Below are 21173 nucleotides of genomic sequence, written 5' to 3' on the forward strand. Positions count from 1 at the left end.
ATAATTCCAACATTTATTATGGGTGTTCCAAAAAACAAATTTCTCCAATTGCGAACCCATTTCAAGAACCAATTAGATGTGTAATTGGAGGGTCCACTCCGACTGTACTTGGTACTTATTTAAGTTTATTACATTACGCTGTCATTAATTTGCAAGGAAACAATTTGTACTTGTATACCTTTCTTTTATTACTTTATGAACTATTTTTTTCATCAGGAAACAACATTTCGTACTCTTGTGTCTTTTTATTACTTTTATATATTAATGACATTTATTTCCTTCTGTTTCTATTTTGCAGCAAATTGGATTAACCACACAATTTTCCCTTTGGGAATTAATAAAGTAGTTAAATAAATGTTTTACCATCTTATTAAACAAACAATTAAACATAAATAAATGAATAAATATGTTATTTATATTTTGTTGTGTTGGACAAGCTGCAACTCTGACTAATGTCAGTGCCGCGTATGGAGATTGAAGTGCAACATAGGTGGTAAAAACATGTTTTTGCACTTGATAACATTGCATATGTCCACTTTTCCTTTTTTATGTGGTGTGGATTGTCATCAAATCTGCCACTTTTGGGATGTAGTCTAATAATAGGAGGCAAATAATCAGTTATTTGGGCGTAGATTGTATCCAGTTGTAGATTTATTATTGACATGCTGTCATAAAAAGGCAGTTTATTTTAAATGCAGGTCTATTAGCTGCCCGGTAAACTGCCTGACCCAAACAGACTCAACTTAAGTCAAGTCAAGTCAAGTCAAGTCAACTTTATTTATATAACACGTTTACAACAACTTTTAAATTGAACCAAAGTGCAGGTTAAAAAGCATAGAGAAAAAAAAAAAAACAAAGAACATAAACAATAAATGAGCCAAACAAGATAGTGCAAAAGCAATACGGCAAAAGGGGTCGAATAAAAAGTATACGAGCAGCGAGTAGGCACTGAGATGGCCTAAACATCGATTCTTAAAAAAATATATGCATATGTTTGAAAATGATGAATCGATTCTGAATCAGAATAAATTAGAATTGCGATTCGAATATGTAACTAATTTTTTCAGCACCCTTATTAATAAATACTATAACACCACAAATACTGTATACATATAATAAAAACAAAGCAAGGTCATGCTAAATAAAACAAATAAAATAAAAAAACAATATTCAGTATAAAAATAAAATACAAAACAATTCTGGAAAAAAAATATAATAATTATTTTTATAATAATGACAATAATTATTATAATTCAATTGAATAAACATAAATAAAACATTGCTATTATTAAATATGAACTTCATATATTATACATTTTAACAGAAGCATTTAAAATATGGAAATGCATTTAAAATCCTCTAGTATATAACAGAATAAAAATACAATTCAAGATAAGAAAAGTTGTGCCAAAATCTACAAATATTTCATAAATATAATTTAAAAGAAAAAATGAGGTCAGCTTATAACATAATTGTTATTTAATGTAATGATATGATGACATTGTAAATCACTAGAAAATTTAGAATTATTCAATGAAGTATTGTATAAATATTAAAAAGACTAAACTATGGGTCCCCAAACTTTTTTATATATATTCTATATTCCTCGCGCACTAATTGACTGAAAGAGTGCACACTTGATGTCACGTTATCGGTGGAAACATTTATTTTTAGACAATATGATTTGCCTGAGCGGCTTGGAGACACCGAGGGTAACAAGCGGTAGAAAATGGATTAGAAAGGACAGATTAAAAAAATTATAATGTACTCAGTGTACCATACCATACCATACCATACCATACCATACTACTTTATTTGTAGAGCCCTTTAAAAACAGCCACAGTTGAGGAACAAAAGGTTGTACACCACAAACAAGTAAAAATGTAGGAAAGCATAAAGACAAAACCTAAAACACATTTAAACATATAATTTCAAACAAAAGTCAATAATACATTTAGGAATTTAAAAATGATTAAAAAAAAACAATGAATCAAATAAAAGTGAGTTAAAATAAAAAAAATAAGATAAAACAATGTAATATCATAGTGTATGAAATAATATTATTGTTTTGTTTTAGTTTAGTGCAGGCAATCAGTCTTGGATCAGTTGTCCTTTTGTCGGGAGATTCCAAGGTTGGACTTTTTCTTGCTCCATCAATTCTCATAATTATGTTACATAATGAATGATCAACTGTTTGTGGTTTATTTTCCTGCTGAACGACGACTGTTCATGCTCTTTATTTCCAGCGTGGGATGTGACTGTGGTGCAATATGTGGATCACAAAGAGGCAAAACTAATGTCGCACATCAACGCCACTTTCTCCGTGCACACGTGTACGCCGTCGCCAGGCTCTGCCGTGTGCCGCAGTCCGGAGACCCACGCCGTGATCCACGCGGTACGTATTAAACCCAGCGTCATTTCCTCATCATAAACCACGGCAACCGATTTTATTCATTTTTTTAGATAGAGCATACATCTGTTGGCTTCAACGTGACTGACGCTCACTCTTGTTTTTATGTGAGTTCTATTATATTCATAGAAATGCAAATTAGCATATATCTAAATATGTTTTTATTGTGCAGGTGAGGAGAATGGATGTGAAATATGCTCCCACAATCGTTCACTGTCTCACCGAGAGACGCAGTAAGTATTGTTATTATATTGTATTTTCAATCCAATCCAATCCACTTTATTTATATAGCACATTTAAACAACAAAAATGTATCCAAAGTTCTGCACAACAATATTAAAAACAATATTAAAAAACAATAACCAAATATTATCCTCAGCTCCACCAATGACTGAATAAAAACAAAAAATAAATAAATATAGAACCAATACAAAAACAATATAAAAATATGATTAAAAACGATTTTAAAGGGAAAAACCAATTAAAACAGTAAATAGAAATCAAAATTTATGAAAAAAAACTTAAAAAAACACAGAGGACAACAGAGGACAGAGGACCACACAACTCACATAGTGTTAAAAGCCAAAGAATAAAAGTGGGTCTTAAGACGAGACTTTTGAACATGGAGGGGCAGAGTGTTCCAGAGCTTAGGGCCGACCACAGAGAATCAATCAATCAATCAATGAATGTTTATTTATATAGCCCTAAATAGACTTAGACTTAGACAAACTTTAATGATCCACAAGGGAAATTGTTCAACACAGTAGCTCAGTTACAATGATGGAAAGGACAATGCAGGTATAAATAGACTAATATAGCTCTATGTAATAGAGAAGGAGGGGGGAGGTGGAGGTGTGAGAACAGGAGTAGTGGGGGGAGGGCCAGTAAGGGGTGCGTTGCTAAATCTGTTGAAAAACAAATTCAGCTCGTTGGCTCTATCTGCACCCCCATCCAGCAGTTTGGCTTTATTGTTGAAGCCTGTGATGGCCTTCATACCCTTCCAAACCTCACGAGTGTTGTTTTGTTGGAGTTTAGCTTCAAGCTTCCTTCTATAGGCATCTTTCCCTTCTTGAAGATTAACTTTGAGCTGCCACTGAATCCTCTTCAACTCGTCCCGATCACCGGATCTGAAGGCTCGCTTCTTTTTATTTAGCAGCACCTTTAGCTGGCTGGTGATCCAGGGCTTGTCATTTGGGTAACAGTGGACAGTTTTTGTCGGGATGATGGAGTCCTCACAGAAATCACAAGTGTCTCAAAGGGCTGTACAAGCCACAACGACATCCTCGGTACAGAGCCCACATACGGGCAAGGAAAACTCACCCCAGTGGGACGTCAATGTGAATGACTATGAGAAACCTTGGAGAGGACCGCATATGTGGGTAACCCCCCCCCTCTAGGGGAGACCGAAAACAATGGATGTCGAGTGGGTCTGACATAATATTGTGAAAGAGAAGGCCCTGTCTCCCCTGGATTTAAGTCTGGTCTTGGGCACCACGAGCTGGAGCTGGCTCTCGGACCTCAGAGCGCGCGCAGGAGTGTAAATTTGGATGAGGTCCGAGATATACTGAGGTGCCAGTCCATGTAAAGCTTTAAAAACAAACAGCAAGGTTTTAAAATCAATTCTAAAATAAACAGGGAGCCAGTGCAAACTCTGAAGAATTGGGGTTATATGCTGGCGTTTCCTGGCCCCTGTTAAAAGTCGTGCTGCCGCGTTCTGGACTAACTGCAACCGGGAGAGAGCTTTTTGGCTAATGCCAGCATAAAGTGCATTGCAGTAGTCCAGGCCACTTGAAATAAAAGCATGCACGACTTGTTCAAAAAGGTTAAAAGATAAGAATGGTTTTACCTTTACTGAAAGACGAAGATGATAAAAACACGATTTTAAAACGCCATTGACTTGTTTGTCAAGTTTAAAACCGCTGTCAATTTTAAAACGCTTTCAAACGCCTCAATCTCCCCACAGGTGAGCCATCGTCTCTCCTCGTCACGCCAGCCAATCAGAAGTTGATCAGAGTCGTCGTCGTCCCGGTCGGCCTTTTCGTCTGCGTTGTCATCGTTGTCACCTTCTTGCTGCATGTCCTGCTGACTGGTAGGTACTGGTCCTAATATCGTGTCCGTCTGGCGCTTATGGGGGTGGTATGGCGTAGTCTGGGGGCGGTATGGCGTAGTGGGTAGAGCGGCCGTGCCAGAAACCTGAGGGTTGCAGGTTCGCTCCCCGCCTCTTGACATCCAAATCGCTGCGGTTGTGTCCTTGGGCAGGACACTTCACCCTTTCCCCCGGTGCCGCTCACACTGGTGAATGAAAGATGAATGAATGGTAGGTGGTGGTCGGAGGGGCTGTAGGCGCAAACTGGCAGCCTCACTTCTGTCAGTCTACCCCAGGGCAGCTGTGGCTACAAATGTAGCTTACCACCACCAGGTGTGAATGAATGATGGGTTCCCACTTCTCTGTGAGCACTTTGAGTATCTAACAATAGAAAAGCGCGATATAAAATCTAATCCATTATTATTATTATTATTAATTCCTCATACCGCTCTTTGCCTTTGTAGTTCATCAGAGGAGAAAAGATACCGAAAAAGCAACAAAGTGAGCAGTCATCTTTTTTCAACAAGCACTTTTTGAATGATGTTTTAACTTCATTATTTTTCTTGTTTTTTTTCATCAGATTGACCTCTTATTTGTGACGTCTCACAACACGAAGACCGACTGACCTTTCACCTTTTGTCCGTGTCAGCTGCTTTTAAACACTAATAAATATTTCTAAAACCGATTTTCTTAGCTTTGTCAGTAGCGATCCAAACAAACTTTTTGCTGCTCATTCAAACATTGCAATTAATCTCGGACCCCTCTGAAATTATTCTAATTCAGTTTAAGTCCAGTTTGCTGCACTTGAGCAATGTGTCCCCTTTTAGAAAAAAATGAAGATTAGTCTTTTTTTTCTTTTTTTTTTCTTTAAAAACATTCTGCTTGTAAACCCTCTGTCAGGTTTAAACATCGATGACGTCTATTAAAACAGACAAGAAGCAAAGAATCAAACAGAGACAGAACTCAAGTTGTCTCAGTGAGGAGAAACGTGTACATCTGTACCCTTGTACAGTATCATTACGCTCTGCCAAAAGATTGCACGCCTCCTTCTTTTATTTGGACCTTCCCTGACCACATGGCAACAGCTGCTTCCAAAGGGACAATAAATAAACTAAATTAATAATATGATTTTTTAAATAAACTGTCAACTATAAACTGTTTTTATAGATTTTTATAGATACTGTATGCATGCTGGTTTTAGCTATTGGTCTGTTTCTAGTTTTATATTTTATTTATTTTTATTATCTTTTATTATTATTATTATTATTATTACAATTTTTTTTGTTTTTCTTTTTTTTTAACACTGTAGCACTTTGAGGTTGTTTGCTCAACGTAAAGTGCTTTTTACAAATAAAATCTATTATTATTATTACTATTATTAAAATTAAATTGAAAATGATAATACAGCTTGATCACTTTAGTCATATTTTTTGCACTTAATCTTCTCTATGACTTTAGCTCCAGACTCCCTATGTTTGTTTGAGATTGTCATCATTGCCACACATGGTGGAAATGTGTAAATAGATGGATAGATGAATTGATTTTTTTTTTGGCGGCCCAGGCCCTATGGTTAAGAAACACTGTTTTAAAGGACCCATTGATTTGTTTACAAAGTGACTTGAACATTCTTCCCTTCCTTATTATGTATTCTTCAGTCATTTTGTTTATTTTGTTGTTAAGCTCCTTGCTATTTACATACTGTATCTCTCATATCTCTCGCGCACTGATACACACACACACCAGGAACTTGTTGAAAGAAAAGTCTGAGTCACGTTCGCTGGTGCGGTCTCAATTTGCACCGTAAGGAAGCATCAGCTGATTTAGACAATAGAACAACACAACATCCGCTTTTGGAAGTTCACAGAGAACATGAAAAAACACTTCCTCCTCATTATAGTCTGTTGCTATTCAGCTGAAATGCTCGTGACCTTTCTTCCTCGTTGATTTCCTACATCGTCCTCTTTAACTGGCAGATGACACATCATTTTTATTCGTGGTGACAAAGCAATAAAACATTGAAGACACAATAACATACATGTCACCATCTTGTACACGTACACACACACGCAGGATATGGTTAATTTTTAACATATTAAGGTTTTTTCTGTAGGGAGTACGTTTACTCAACTATTGTCTAATATTATCACCTTGTCTAATCTTATTTTGTCAGACAATACTTGCTACTTTTGTATTTTATTAGAAAATACTGAATATTTTATTACTTTGTAACTATATTTTGTCTGGAGATACTTTTGTAACTTTGTTTTATTACGTTCTAATGTTTTTGAAGGTGAAAACAAAGTCCAAAACAATATACAACAGAAGTACGATGAAAAGGAAGTTTGCTATTGAGGGCCAAATGGGACAAAATTGGATAAATAACTACATATTTAAGTAATTACCTAAATGTGTCATTCATTAATTAACATTAGAATTAAACACTGTCATTGTTGTACTCAATATTAAATTACATTTAATCATTGAATTCATTATTCATATCATTATTGCATGATTTCACAATTCAATAATTATTGACTTTAATGTTTTCATTTTTTTTTATTAAATAATGACACATTTATGTATTTATTTAAAGACATCATTATTTATTTATTTTGTCCCATTTGGCCCTTTGTAGTTAGCATGCTATTATGTAAGCCCTACTAGTGGTGCCAGGCAGGGGGGGAGCACCAAATTCTGAGCCCCCATACACAAGACCCCTATTGGGCCCTCTATATATCGGAAGAGTATTGTGGGTGGAAAGGGACGAAATCGGGTTTTAAAAATAAGTTTTGAATTTAGGGCATCGTATAAATACGTCCATGCAATAGAATAGGAATGTCCTGGAAATGTGGGAATTTCAGAAAATATTGATACTAGCACAATTATCCTAGATTATATGAATGGGGTTGGTATTGGATTTTTCAGAATCGGTTGAAAATTGTTGACGTGGCAACAGTTTGAATTGAGAATGGGTATTCCGGAATTCTTAGAATTTCGGGAAAACTGGGAATTTGTGCGAAAAGAAAAATGGTGATGTTGTTGTTCCAGCTCAGAAGAATGTTTTGAAGGCTGAATGGTCAAAAACGGTTGAAAAATGCAGTCTGAGAAAACTTTCCAGCAAGAGGTGAAAATATAGGGCTTTTGAAAATTGGGAATTCTGGGACTTCCTGGAATTTTTTTTAACTCGGATGAGGTAATTACAGCCTGAAAAACGTCAATAATTCATAACGCTGATTTTGATGTATTTTTTTTTTTTTGGAACAAAGACAGTTTTATTGAAAAACTCACACTATCCCTCCTTGCTGAAAAATGGACAAACTCATACATAAAAGTGTTATAAAAGTTAAATCACACACACACTAGGTGTGGTGAAATTACCCTCCGCATTTGACCCATCCCCTTGTTCCACCCCCTGGGAGGTGAGGGGAGCAGTGAGCAGCAGCGGTGGCCACGCCCGTGAATCATTTTGGTGATTTAACCCCCATTTCCAACCCTTGATGCTGAGTGCCAAGCAGGGAGGTAATGGGTCCCATTTTTATAGTCTTTGGTATGACTCTCGACCTACCAATCTCAGGGCAGACACTCTAACCACAAGGCCACTGAGCAGGTACAAGTAAGTAAGATGTTGTTTTTGTACTTTAATCACTTCAAATCTTTCAGCAGCTTCAGATCTGTCCATAGATTTTAGTTTTCGTTTTTCTTTTTTACGTCTTTTTTTTTTGTTTTGTTTGAAAAAATAAAAAAAAGCATTAACTATTTTTTTTAAATGAGCAATATTTTCCTAAAAAATTGCTTCAAAGTGGAATATTTGATATTAGGTTTTGGCACGGGGCAGCATGGTGACGCAGTGGCTCGCGCTTGTTCCTCACTGTGAAAAAGTCCCAGGTTTGACTCCCTAGGGCAGGGGTGTCCAAAGTGCGGCCCTGGGGCCATTTGAGGCCCGCAGCTAATAGTTTACCGGCCCGCCACACGTTCTGGAAATGCTATTGCAAAAATTAAAAAAAACATTAAATAAAAGTGGAATGAGGTGAAATCTGACTAGAAAAAGTTGCAATGTTGACACAAAGCTGCCATGCAGGCTGTTTTTTTTCTTTTTTTTTTCTTTTTTTGCCATTTCTTAAAAAAAAAGAAAAAAGAACTCAATGTTATAATGAATTATTGACCTATTCAAGGCTCCAATTATTTCAAATATTTAACTTTAAAATGTTTTATGTGGAAAATATTGTGTGGTTGCCATACAAAAACATCAATGTTTTCTTTGACAAAAGAGCATAAAACAAACAAAATAATAGTTCAAACGTAAAATCGACAGATATATCTGAAGTTGATCTCGTAACTTAAGTGTTGAAAGTTTAAAAAAAAATTAATAAAAATGTATCACTTTATGATACAAACCTTTTTGGTCCCAAATATATTTAATGGGATTTTATTTGTCTTTTCACTGTGATTACTCAAAAATAATAATGAATGGTGTCGTGCATTATTGATCTTTTTAAGGCTCTAATTACTTCACATCAAACATTGCTTTTTGAATGTTTTGGGCAGTGGGGGAAATACTGCATATTTCAGTTTTATTATAAAAAACAAAGTTGTCTTTTGACAGAAAAGGCATAAAACCTTTTTTTTTTTTTTAAACTTTATTTCAACCTGAAGTTGATATACTGTAGAGATTTACTGTAAGCGTTAAAAAAAAAAAATATATATATATATATATATATATATATATATATATATATAATTCGACTTGGTTTTTTTTTACATTTTAATGACTTAGACCCTTTATGGTCCCCGGGAGCCCTAAAGGTAAAAAAAAACAAAATCCATATATTTTGTTATGGTTTGAAAATGAAAAATATCAAAATGGCCCCCGCATGCTTGAATTTTTCCGTGTGCGGCCCTCAGTGGAAAAAGTTTGGACACCCCTGCCCTAGGACATGCATGCACCTGGGGATAGGCTGATTGGCAACTTAAATTGACCCTAGTGTGTGAATGTTGTCTATCTGTGTTGGCCCTGTGATGAAGTGGTGACTTGTCCAGGGTGTACCCCGCCTTCCGCCCAAATGCAGCTGGGATGGGCTCCTGAGACCCCAAGAGGGACACGTGGTAGAAAATGGATGGATGGATGGACGGTATTGGCACCTATTTTTGCTGAAACTGAGCGTTTGTTTTAACGTCAATAACGTTGAAGTTACATAACCACGTGATTTGTCGACATCTAGTGGTTTAAAGGTGTCATTGCACATATAAAACCCACATTTACACACCTCTGTGAAATAAAAACCCACCACGATCATTATTAAAGAACCATATGGATAAACCGATGTTGATGTTGTGCTGGGATTCTTCACCCGTGAGCGTACTCCGGTTAACGTTTTTACGTTCCAAATTCTTCTTTATGTGTAACTTTTTCAGCAGCTCTCACATTTGTTCAACAACCCTGACTCAAGGACCCCGGCACGTAAACATAGCTGCCCGGTAAACTGCCTGACTCAAACAGACTCAACTTAAAGGTGCATGACTAAATTATTAACTTGTTTACGTCAACAATAATGTAATAAATTATATTCAACAATTAACATATTAAATAGGGTTCATTGTCCTCTATTTTCATTACTGACAAAGAGAATTTATAACAATGTTTATTGCATTTAAGTCGTTTGTTAGTCATTTGAATGAACAAACACACTGCATGTCTCTCGCATTAACCAGAGATTTCGCAAGTAATTACACCCACATCTATTTTTCTCCTTCTATTTCGAAGGGAGATGCTTGGATCCATTCATTATTTTTGGGGAAAGCATTATGTCAGGTTTTCAGTGTGTTGAAAATATGCGTTTCAGTGGAAGTCATTGTGCGACCAAAATGTATGTAAGTGTATATTAAAGGAATACCACTGTCCACGCATGCGCGAAGAGCAGGTCACTTCCGAGACTTGCAATATTTTACGACGGAGCTTCTGCCACATCATCCATCCATCCATCCATTTTCTACCGCTTGTCCCTTTTTGGGGTCGCGGGCTGCTACATCATGTTTTGTGACATTTATGTTTTGTCAATGTTTTGTATAAAAATAATATCTTCCCTGGGAGTATAAAGGAACAAAAATATAAACATGAACAAGGGGTAGATTTAACAAATTTAGGGAGTTTTATCGCCACATTTTCCATCACTTGTACTTTTTTGTCGTTGCAATAAGTCAATCAATCAAAGTTTATTTATAAAGCCTGTCAGAATAATTGTATCTAAGTTATCACAAAACTTTGTGTTGCCATGAGTTCCCGGCGAGAGGACAAAAGCTGTCTTTGATCCTACCAAGCAGAAGGCTTGTAAAACTCCACTGAGTACGATGAGAAGCGACATGAAGGTGTTGGTTTCTTTCTTCTATTGTAATCCACAGGAAGATTTTGTCTTGACCCGAGATCTACAAAGCGGAGAGGAAGCAGGACCTGACGCAAGCTCCAGGCATCTTTTCTTTGAACTGTTTTGTGACCGAGGGCAACGGCTGTTTACGACCCCCCTCTCCCCTTAGAAACAGCTGTTGCCAGGTAATCAGGGAAAGTCCAAATAAAAGAGGAGGCGTGCAATCTTTCGTCAGAGCGTGGTGGAAGACTGTAGAAAGAGTACAGCCCAGACGTTTCTCCTCAATGAGCTAAATTGAATTCTGTCTCTGTTTAATTCCTTGCTTCTTGTCTGTTTAATAGAAGTCATCAGTGTTTGAACCTGATATAGCCCTTAATCACAAATGACGCACAGTTTCCAAAATAAATACTGTATTCCTAAGTAACTTTTGTTTTGTTTTGTATGTAATCTTTTTTTATAAAATATTGTTATTCAAATAAAGATTACAAAAGAGAAAACCATGGTAACTGGGATGGCGGGCACGATCGTAACTGCCGTAAAACCATTTGACGGAAGTGACGTGGTCTTTGCGCGTTTGTGGACCGATCGTGTAGTGACAGTCACAGGCCATCATGAATTTCGACCCACCGACCAAACAAAACTGTTTCCACATAACACTCGCCACACGCATAAGGTGCCGTGACGAACATCAGGATTTTGAACATCAAACAAATTCTAGCGTCCAGACAGTCACACGGAATCCGATGCGCTTTGAACTTTTAATCGCCAAACTTACCCCAACAGCGGGCTCAATTTCAACAATTTAATTCCTCTCCAACTCTCAATTTTCTGTCCTCAGGCTGATATACTTTTCGGCCACCGGGTGGCGGTAGAGACTCCATGTTTTACCTGAAGAAACCTTACTTCTGACCTTTTCACCTTATTGATCTCATCTTTACTGCTGCTTGGCTGACTTCAGTTCAGAGACGACATGAGCTCCATTTTCACATTTTTTATTTCATAACGGATTAAAAAACAAAGGACGTTGTTATTGTGAGAATGCTGCAGAACATTGTCCATCCATCCATCCATTTTCTTTCGCTTATCTGAGGTCAGGTCGCGGGGGCAGCAGCCTAAGCAGGGAAGCCCAGACTTCCCTCTCCCCAGCCACTTCGTCCTGCTCCTCCCGGGGGATCCCGAGGCGTTCCCAGGCCAGCCGGGAGAGATAGTCTTCCCAACCTGTCCTGGGTCTTCCTCTGTGGCCTCCTACCGGTCGAACTTGTCCGAAACACCTCCCTAGGGAGGCGTTCGGGTGGCATCCTGACCAGATGCCCAAACCACCTCATCTGGCTCCTCTCGATGTGGAGGAGCAGCGGCTTTACTTTGAGCTCCCCCCGGATGACAGAGCTTCTCACCCTATCTCTAAGGGAGAGCCCCGCCACCCGGCGGAGGAAACTCATTTCGGCCGCTTGTACCCGTGATCTTGTCCTTTCGGTCATAACCCAAAGCTCATGACCATAGGTGAGGATGGGAACGTAGATCGACCGGTAAATTGAGAGCTTTGCCTTCCGGCTCAGCTCCTTCTTCACCACAACGGATCGATACAGCGTCCGCATTACTGAAGACGCCGCACCGATCCGCCTGTCGATCTCACGATGCACTCTTCCCTCACTCGTGAACAAGACTCCGAGGTACTTGAACTCCTCCACTTGGGACAAGATCTGCGGACAACCCGCAGAGCATTGTTGTTATTATTATTATTAATACTGCATCATTTTTTTCCACACTCAACTACTTTCACATTTCTCAACTTATTAAAACTATTCCAGGATGAAAACATTCAGTATATTCAGACAAACAATATTACACATCCCCAAACGTATTACTTTATTATTGTATTAATAAAATATATGTATTATTATATTAAATAGTCCACATTTTCAAAACATGAATTGCGTCAAAGTCAAATAAGCTTGTAAGTGTTTTTTGCCAACATTTCCTTACTTGACAGTGGCATAAAGATAACATCAGTCAATGTTTGGCTTCACCGTGTCTAATTTTACTTTCACTTTCCTTTTCTTTGATGATTTGCCCACCAAAAGCGTCTGCCTCACACTTTTCCCCACTTTCAGCACTTTGATCAATCGCATGAATGCTTTCAAGTTAGTTATAAGAGCGGTTGCCCTTCTCGATGCAACACTGTCCGGGAATCGAACCCATGCAAGGCAGAAGCGTGTCCCGTTACTCCACCAGGGACGCCTTACGCTTGGAAGACATAATGGAGGTTCAAATTCAGAAGTGAAATAAAAAGAAGAAAAGTGGGCACGCACTTTCTGCCCTGTCAATCATTATTTGTATGCTTTCTTGAGAGGACTATAATACGATTTAAATTTCATCTTCGTTCCTCTTTCTTTCTTTTTCTTTCCATCCAATAAATAAGTTGCTGAACATTAGAAGAAAACAAACCTCTGATAGGGAAATTTGGCTGCAAACTTGACGCGCCGGTTTTTCTTGTCAGGTCACGTGATTTCCCAGAAAACGCTACTCAAGCATTTACCTAACATGGCCACAAGGGGCGCTCTCTATCAACGTTGACGTCACAGAATGCTGACTCCTCATTGGCTCAGGTGGCGCATTCTTAAAAGAGCCTCGATACTTCCTTGTTGGTGTTTCCTGGTTGTTAGTCAGTTTGTCTTTCTCTGCGGGATTAAAAGTGGAAAACATCTTTTTATTTTGTGCTGACATCATGAACTTGTTTTTATTCTGTCTTCTGGTCGTGCAAATGCACAGCGGGGCGCCTGGTAAGTCCTCCTTTTTAAAAAAAAAATACATTTATAAACATTATTCATAAATCCTCTTTGTGCCTCCACTTATTCTGTGAGTTTCTACTTATTAATTATACTCGTTCTTATCTTAATCAAGCTTATTATTACCTTATCATGATTCGTTTGAAACAGGTTATATTTTGTAAATAAATATGTCATTTATTTTTAATCCTAACATTTTTTACTTTGAGATAACAAGAATAACGTCATTGTTTTCATCTTCATTGTTGTTCAACTTGAACAAATTCCCTCACTTTCCTGTCATCTTTAATCTAACTGTGACTGAGGAAATTCTCCTGAAATACATCAATATTATTTGTGTGTTTTATCATTTGTTTAAACTTTGAATGGGATTTATTGAACATATCATTTCCCACTAAAAAAGCTCATACAAATGATGTGAAAATAATTGATGTCTTTTCTTTTAATTAGGACAAACAAAATGCCTAAACAAATGTTTAGATATACACAAATAATTTTGAAAAATACAAACTTGTTATTAAAGGTTAAACAATTTATTTAACCTCCTGTGACATAAATGTAAAATATTTATTGAGAAATGAAAGTAGTTATTAGTCTGTGTGTTGAGGGTGTGTACAACTTTGGGCGTCTACACATTTGTACTTGACATTATTCATCCTCCATTGGAGAAAAAAAATATGTTTATTTTCAAAATGTACAAACTGTCAACAGATGGCTTATTAAAATAAATGTTAGTAATATTATTATTGTGTTGTATTTTTCATAGACACCATGTGACTGTAGACTGTGATGTCTGGCAGTGTTTGATGTTCACTTTAAGACCCGACTGAAGACTGAATGACATCAAATATTCACACTGCAAGATTGTTGAACATGACACAAAATAATAAAAAGTTGCTCTTCTTTCAGTGATTCACACGCTGAAGTATTTCTACACTTCGTCCTCTCAAGTTCCAAACTTCCCAGAGTTTGTGATGGTTGGTTATGTTGATGAAGTCCAGGTGGTTCACTATGACAGCGAGAGCAGGAAAGCAGAAGCCAAACAGGACTGGATGAACCAAATCACAGAAGAGGATCCAAACTACTGGCAGAGAGAAACAGAGAACTGGGTTGTTCAGGAGCAACTCGACAAAGTCAGCATTGAAAATCTTAAGAAGCGTTTCAACCAAACTGGAGGTTTGTTTATCTTGAACTTTCTACTATTCAAATATATTTGAAGTACTCTTTTTATACTGTAGTAAAAACACACATTACTGCACTGACACTTGTCTCTGTCCATCCCATAATATTTTACATAAAACACATTGTGTGTGTTTCACTCTGCTTTACAACACTTTGTGTCTCTCAGGTGTTCACATTGTCCAGTGGATGTATGGATGTGAATGGAATGATGAGACTGATGAAGTTAAAGGTTGGCATCAGCAAGGTTATGATGGAGAAGATTTCACATCGTTGGACATGAAGACATGGACATGGACTGCAGCAAAACAACAAGCTTTCCCCTCCAAACTCAAGAGGGACCAGGACATACTTGGACTAGACTACAATAAGTATTACTACACTGAGTATTGTCCTTCTTACTTGAAGAAGTATGTGAAGTATGGCAAGGAGGTCCTAATGAGAACAGGTAAAAACACACCTTGTACTTTCACCTTTTAACATGTTAGCACGCCCCCTATAGGAACATTACTGACATTACACTCTGTCTCTTTATACTTTTCTTTCTCACTTTCTCTCCATTCTCTTCTTTCTCTCCATCTTTACCTTCATTCTCTTCTTTCTCTCCATCGTTACCTTCATTCTCTTATTTCTCTTCATCTTTACCTTTATTCTCTTCTTTCTTTCCATCTTTACCTTTATTCTCTTCTTTCTTTCCATCTTTACCTTTATTCTCACCTTTTTTCCATCTTTACTTTAATTTTCTATTTTTCTCCATATTTACTTTAATTCTCACCTTCTCTCCATCTTTACCTTCATTCTTTTTTCTCAATCTTTACCTTTATTCTCTTCTTTCTTTCCATCTTTACCTTTATTCTCTTCTTTCTTTCCATCTTTACCTTTATTCTCACCTTTTCTCTATCTTTACTTTCATTCTCTTTCTCTCCATCTTTGCCTTCATTCTTTTTTTCTCAATCTTTACCTTTATTCTCTTCTTTCTTTCCATCTTTACCTTCATTCTCTTAATCTTTACCTTTATTCTCTTCTTTCTTTCCATCTTTACCTTTATTCTCATCTTTTCTCCATCTTTTACCTTCATTCTCTTTCTCTCTATCATTACCTTCATTCTTTTTTCTCAATCTTTACCTTTATTTTCTTCTTTCTTTCCATCTTTACCTTCATTCTCTTAATCTTTACCTTTATTCTCTTCTTTCTTTCCATCTTTACCTTCATTCTCTTAATCTTTACCTTTATTCTCTTCTTTCTTTCCATTTTTACCTTTATTCTCTTCTTTCTTTCCATCTTTACCTTTATTCTCACCTTTTCTCTATCTTTACTTTTATTCTCACCTTTTCTCTATCTTTACTTTTATTCTCACCTTCCCTCCATCTTTACCTTCATTCTCTTTCTCTCCATCTTAACCTTTATTCTCTTCTTTCTTTCCATCTTTACCTTCATTCTCTTAATCTTTACCTTTATTCTCTTCTTTCTTTCCATTCTTCCCTTTATTCTCACCTTTTCTCCATCTTTACCTTCATTCTCTTTCTCTCCATCATTACCTTCATTCTTTTTTCTCAATCTTTACCTTTATTCTCTTCTTTCTTTTCATCTTTACCTTCATTCTCTTAATCTTTACCTTTATTCTCACCTTTTCCCCATCTTTACTTTCATTCTCACCTTCTCTCCATCTTTACCTTCATTCTCTTTATCTCCATCTTTACCTTCATTATTTTTTTCTCAATCTTTACATTTATTCTCTTATTTCTTTCCATCTTTACTTTCATTCACTTTTTTCTCTCATCTTTTCTTTCATTCTTTTTCTTCTCACAATTTTTACCTTCATTCTTCTTTTTTTCCATCTTTACCTCCACTCACACCTTCTCTCCATCTTTACCTTCATTCTCTCTTTTCCCCTTCATTCTTTCTTTTTTCTCTCCACTTTTACCTTCTCTCTCTTTTTTCTCTCCATCTTCATGCTCACATTCACTCCATCTTTAACTTCATTCTCTTTCTTTCCATATTTACATTTATTCTCACCTTCTCTCCATCTTCATCTCCGTTCACACCTTCCATCCATCTTCACCTCCGTTCACACCATCTTTACCTCCATTTCTAACTTCTCTCCATTTTCACTTCCGTTCACAACTTCTCTCCATCTTCACCTCCGTTCACAACTTCTCTCCATTTTACCTCTGTTCACACCTGTATCTTCTTTTTGTCCTTTTCTTTCCATCTTCACCTCCGTTCACACCTTCTCTCCATCTTCACCTCCGTTCACACCTTCTCCCCACGTTGTCTTCTGTCCACACGTGACATCACTTCCTGTGCAGAGCTTCCAGAGGTGTTCCTCCTCCAGAAGACGCCGTCCTCTCCGGTCACCTGCATGGCGACAGGTTTCTACCCCGACCTAGCCGACCTGTTTTGGAGGAAAGACGGCGAGCAGATGTTCGAGGACGTGGAGCACGGAGAGCTGCTCCCCAACCACGACGGAACCTTCCAGATGTCGGTGGAGCTGAAAGTGGAGGTGACGGCCGACGTGGAGGGCAAGTACGAATGTGTGTTCCAGCTGTCTGGCGTCGAGGAGGACTTGGTCACCAAGCTGGAGAGAAGAAGCATCCTGAGCAACGCAAGCCATGAAGGTGAGAAAGACACATTTAGTTGGAGATGTTTTCTATCACAAGTCCACCTGTCGCCATTAATGATCCGTGTCGCCATTATTGATCCGTGTCGCCGTTATTGATCCGTGTCACCATGACAACGCTTGACGTCTGCATGCAAAGTAGTCATGAAGGTTTCCTCTTCATGCTTTGTCACTCCACTTGTGCTTTTTGCTCTCAACAGACCACTGGAGCGTCGCCATCGGTGCCACGGCGGCGGTCGTGGCTGTGGCGGCCCTCCTGGCGGCCATCTTCCTCGTCAGGCGACACAGACAAGGTGAGGAACACAGATTTCCTTCTTTTACTTGTCATAATTTTTTTTCTTCTTCTTTTCTTCTTTTTCTTTTCATTCTTCACTTTCTTTTTCTTCTTTCACCCTTTCTCTTTTTCTTCTTTTTCCCCTTTTTCTTATTCTTTTTTTTCCTTTTTCTTCCTCCTCCTCCTCAAAGATCCACAGAGACAGAGCACCCACTCTCACATAGAAACACAGCGTGACGTGAGGAAAAAGTACATTTCACCTTTTGTTTCTCTGTCATTTCAGCCCAATACGATCCAGCTCGTAAGTAAAACATATTTTCTTTGAGCCGCAAGAAACAAAGCCGTGGTGAAGCATCACTCATATGAAGGTCTGATGCAGACGTTTGTGACAAGTTTAGCCTGAAAATCTCAACTTTCACAATAAAAGACAGAGTTTCCATCCATCAATATGCCACACTTTATATCTGACTTTTGACATGAGTCCTCATGATGAGGATCGACCAAATGAGACATCAAGTGTGCACATTCAGGTTTGCTGACTCATCAAGAATGTATCTTAGTCAGGAAGTAGAAGATCAGCACTCTGCTTCTTGATGTTTCTAAGTCACCCCTCAAAGATCTGATGTGAGTGATGAGGCACCTTCTGGATGTTCTTCCTCCACCAGTGTGAGGTGTTTGCTTAGCGGGAGTAACCGGCTCACGGTGCGTTTGTCCCACAGCTCGCCACGGCGGGGCCGAGCTCCCCGAGAACATGCCGGCTGAAGGCTGAGTGGGACGCGGTGAGTTAGCTCACATGGACTGTTTGCATCTCTAGATGTTCTTGGGACTTTGTGTGAAGAAGATGTTCAACTTGGATTCATGTGTGTTTGTTGGGAATATGCTGAGTCATCTTCTTCCTCCAGGATGCTTTGTGCACAGAGAGATGTCTCCATGGCTGAGGCACGTCATCACACTTGGAGATGAGATGGAGATGTGCTTTCTTCTTCATCCGACTGCTTCTCTTGTTATACCATAGATTCTTCTTTGGCTGTTGGTGGCTTGATTAGAAAAATAAGTTGGTTGCTATGAAATCATTCGGGGCTCACGTTTCAACACCTTGACATCATGACAAGGATTTCCTCTTTCTTTGAATCACCGCTGCTTGTGATCAATATCACATTGTGTCACATCTCTGTCAATTAATTCCGTTTGTTGTCCGCCACGGGCAAGACCAAAGAGCTGCCGAAGATTGTAGACCCGCACAAGACCGGAATGGACTACAAGACCATTAGCTTGACCAACTGCAGGCATAATGCCGGGTTTATTTTGTAACATGTGCTTTTATTTTGACACTGATCAAACCGGATCACAGGCACATAAAAAAAATATTATCTTAGCATCAGCGTTCACTAATGATGACAAAGACAAAAAGGTTGTGAAATCTTCCCAAATTGTAAAAGACATAAAGACAAAATAAAAACCAAAGTAATGACTTTTTTTTCCCTAAATTTTTATCCTTTGCACGTTTCATGTTTTTTCGTATGTTCTATTTTTTTGGTAATTATTTTGCTTCAATTTATAAAGACTGTTGGAAAATTAAAGTGAACAAATATGTTCATGTACATATTTTGAAAAACATGTTTACTTGCATTTTCTGATTGTTTGACTTTATTTGTGTCATAGTTTTGTTGAAATAAAGTTTGACAAAAAAAGAGCCGTGATTGGTCAGCTTGTCACATCATTTCCGGGGTTTTGCACAGCCCACCTTTGCTAACGTCTTGTAAGTGAATTGACTGAATTCTGTTACAAATTCCCACTTTTTCATTTGTGTTTTATCTTTATCAATGTGTGTTTTATATACCTGCCACATGTCTTATTTGTGTACTTTCAGCCATAGCATTGTTTTCAGTATTTACTCATTATTGCATTTGTCTTAGATCAAAATTGGCAACCATAAATCATGAAGCATTCGATACAATGTCAATACATCTTTCTATTCTATTCTAACCTAATTCTAGATTGTGGCAGACTACATGTAATATGTAAAATTGTCAATTGTTCTTTGAGTGCAATAAGAAAAGTGTACGCCAGGCCTTGCCTTATTTTTGGTTTGTTAGTGTTTTTCCATGTTTAATGTTGAGTTCCTGTCCTGCACACCTTTTTTGTAGTTCCACTTCCTTTTGAGTGTCCTGCAGCAGCTTTATTTTGTCTCCCTGTGTTTAGTCGTCGCTATTTAAGTCTACGGTGCACTGCAAAAACTGATATCTAAGTAAGAATAAATATCTCAAATAAGGGTGACATTTGCTTATTTTCTGTCTGATAAGATAATTCTTCTCACTAAGCAGATTTTATGTTAGAGTGTTTTACTTGTTTTAAGTGTGTTGGTCCTAAATGATCTCAGTAAGATATTACAGCTTGTTGCTGAGATTTGATGACCTATATTGACTAAAACATGCTTGAAACTAGAATATCAACTGTTGCAAAGCTGTGTCATCAACACTCACAAGTATAAAACTACATTTTTAAAGTAATAATTTCTTACTTCAAGCATGAAAAAAAAAAAAATCATGCGCATATCATTATGTCAAGATAATGGCACTAGCATTTACTTCATTTAAGAATATTTTTCAACATATTGGACAAAAAGGTCTCTTTTTCTATCAAGAAAAGTGCACTTGTTATTAGTGAGAATATACTTATTTTAAGGTGTTTTTGGGTTCATTGAGGTTAGCTAATTTTACTTGTTTTGGAAAGTCTTGACAAGCCAAATTTTCTTGTTCTATTGGCAGATAATTTTGCTTAGTTCAAGTAAAATACCCCTCATTTTTGTATTTTTTTTTCTTGTTTTTGAACACTGACTTTTTGCAGTGTGCTGTGGTCTTTGTCGGGAGATTGTTAAAAGTATGTATGCTGTTGAACGCTGTTCCCTCGTCTGACGCTTCCAAGTAAGTATGTTTCCGCATAGTCTTTTTTTCAATGCCGATAACTTCACTTTAAATGAGAAGTTTAAACCGGCAACTGCAGTGAATGGTGCGTCATGTGTTTCAGTAAAACGTAGATATATTTGTCTCTCTCAGAAAATGTAACTTTTATGGCAAACGTGCGCCCTTCTCTCTAATTGAGACTAAAGTTAAATATCTCCCTCTCGTCACCACTAAACATGAAAAATACGAACTTTCTAACTCGCTCAAACTCGGCCATTTCTCCACCAATTTGAAATCTAAGAACACCAGAACGTTCCCCAAAGGCTTCAGGCGCTGACAGTGTTTTCTAGAAGTGGATATTTCGAAGCGTCTGGCCACGATCTGACTTTGCTTGACATGATGGTTTTCTAAAATCACACAGGAGATGTTTCGTCCTGAGGAAGATGGCTACCCACCAGCTGCAGCCAATGAGGTGAACTCCTTTGAAGTCACATGACAGTCCTTCCCAGCCACAACGCTTCCTAATTCTCCACCAATCACCTTTCAGACACGGTAC

General features: G+C 37.7%; 1 protein-coding gene across 1 annotated transcript; it reads left to right on the forward strand.

Annotated features, from left to right (window-relative positions):
* The first annotated feature begins 13580 nt into the window (after positions 1–13580).
* LOC133662596 (class I histocompatibility antigen, F10 alpha chain-like) lies at positions 13581–21113 on the forward strand. Its single transcript, XM_062066710.1, has 8 exons — positions 13581–13635; positions 14551–14817; positions 14990–15268; positions 17130–17438; positions 17641–17733; positions 17906–18015; positions 18434–18493; positions 21039–21113. Exons 1-8 carry the CDS (start codon positions 13581–13583, stop codon positions 21111–21113), a joined length of 1248 nt encoding a protein of 415 aa, XP_061922694.1.
* Positions 21114–21173: the final 60 nt, after the last annotated feature.

The sequence above is a fragment of the Entelurus aequoreus genome, linkage group LG12 (genome assembly GCF_033978785.1).
Source record: "Entelurus aequoreus isolate RoL-2023_Sb linkage group LG12, RoL_Eaeq_v1.1, whole genome shotgun sequence".
NCBI classification, from domain to species: Eukaryota; Metazoa; Chordata; class Actinopteri; order Syngnathiformes; family Syngnathidae; genus Entelurus; species Entelurus aequoreus.

Coding starts and splice junctions, on each gene's coding strand:
- LOC133662596 (XM_062066710.1), top strand. CDS start 13,581: ATGAACTTGTTTTTATTCTGTCTTCTGGTCGTGCAAATGCACAGCGGG. Junction 13,636..14,550: donor AATGCACAGCGGGGCGCCTG/GTAAGTCCTCCT, acceptor CTCTTCTTTCAG/TGATTCACACGCTGAAGTAT. Junction 17,439..17,640: donor GAGCAACGCAAGCCATGAAG/GTGAGAAAGACA, acceptor TGCTCTCAACAG/ACCACTGGAGCGTCGCCATC.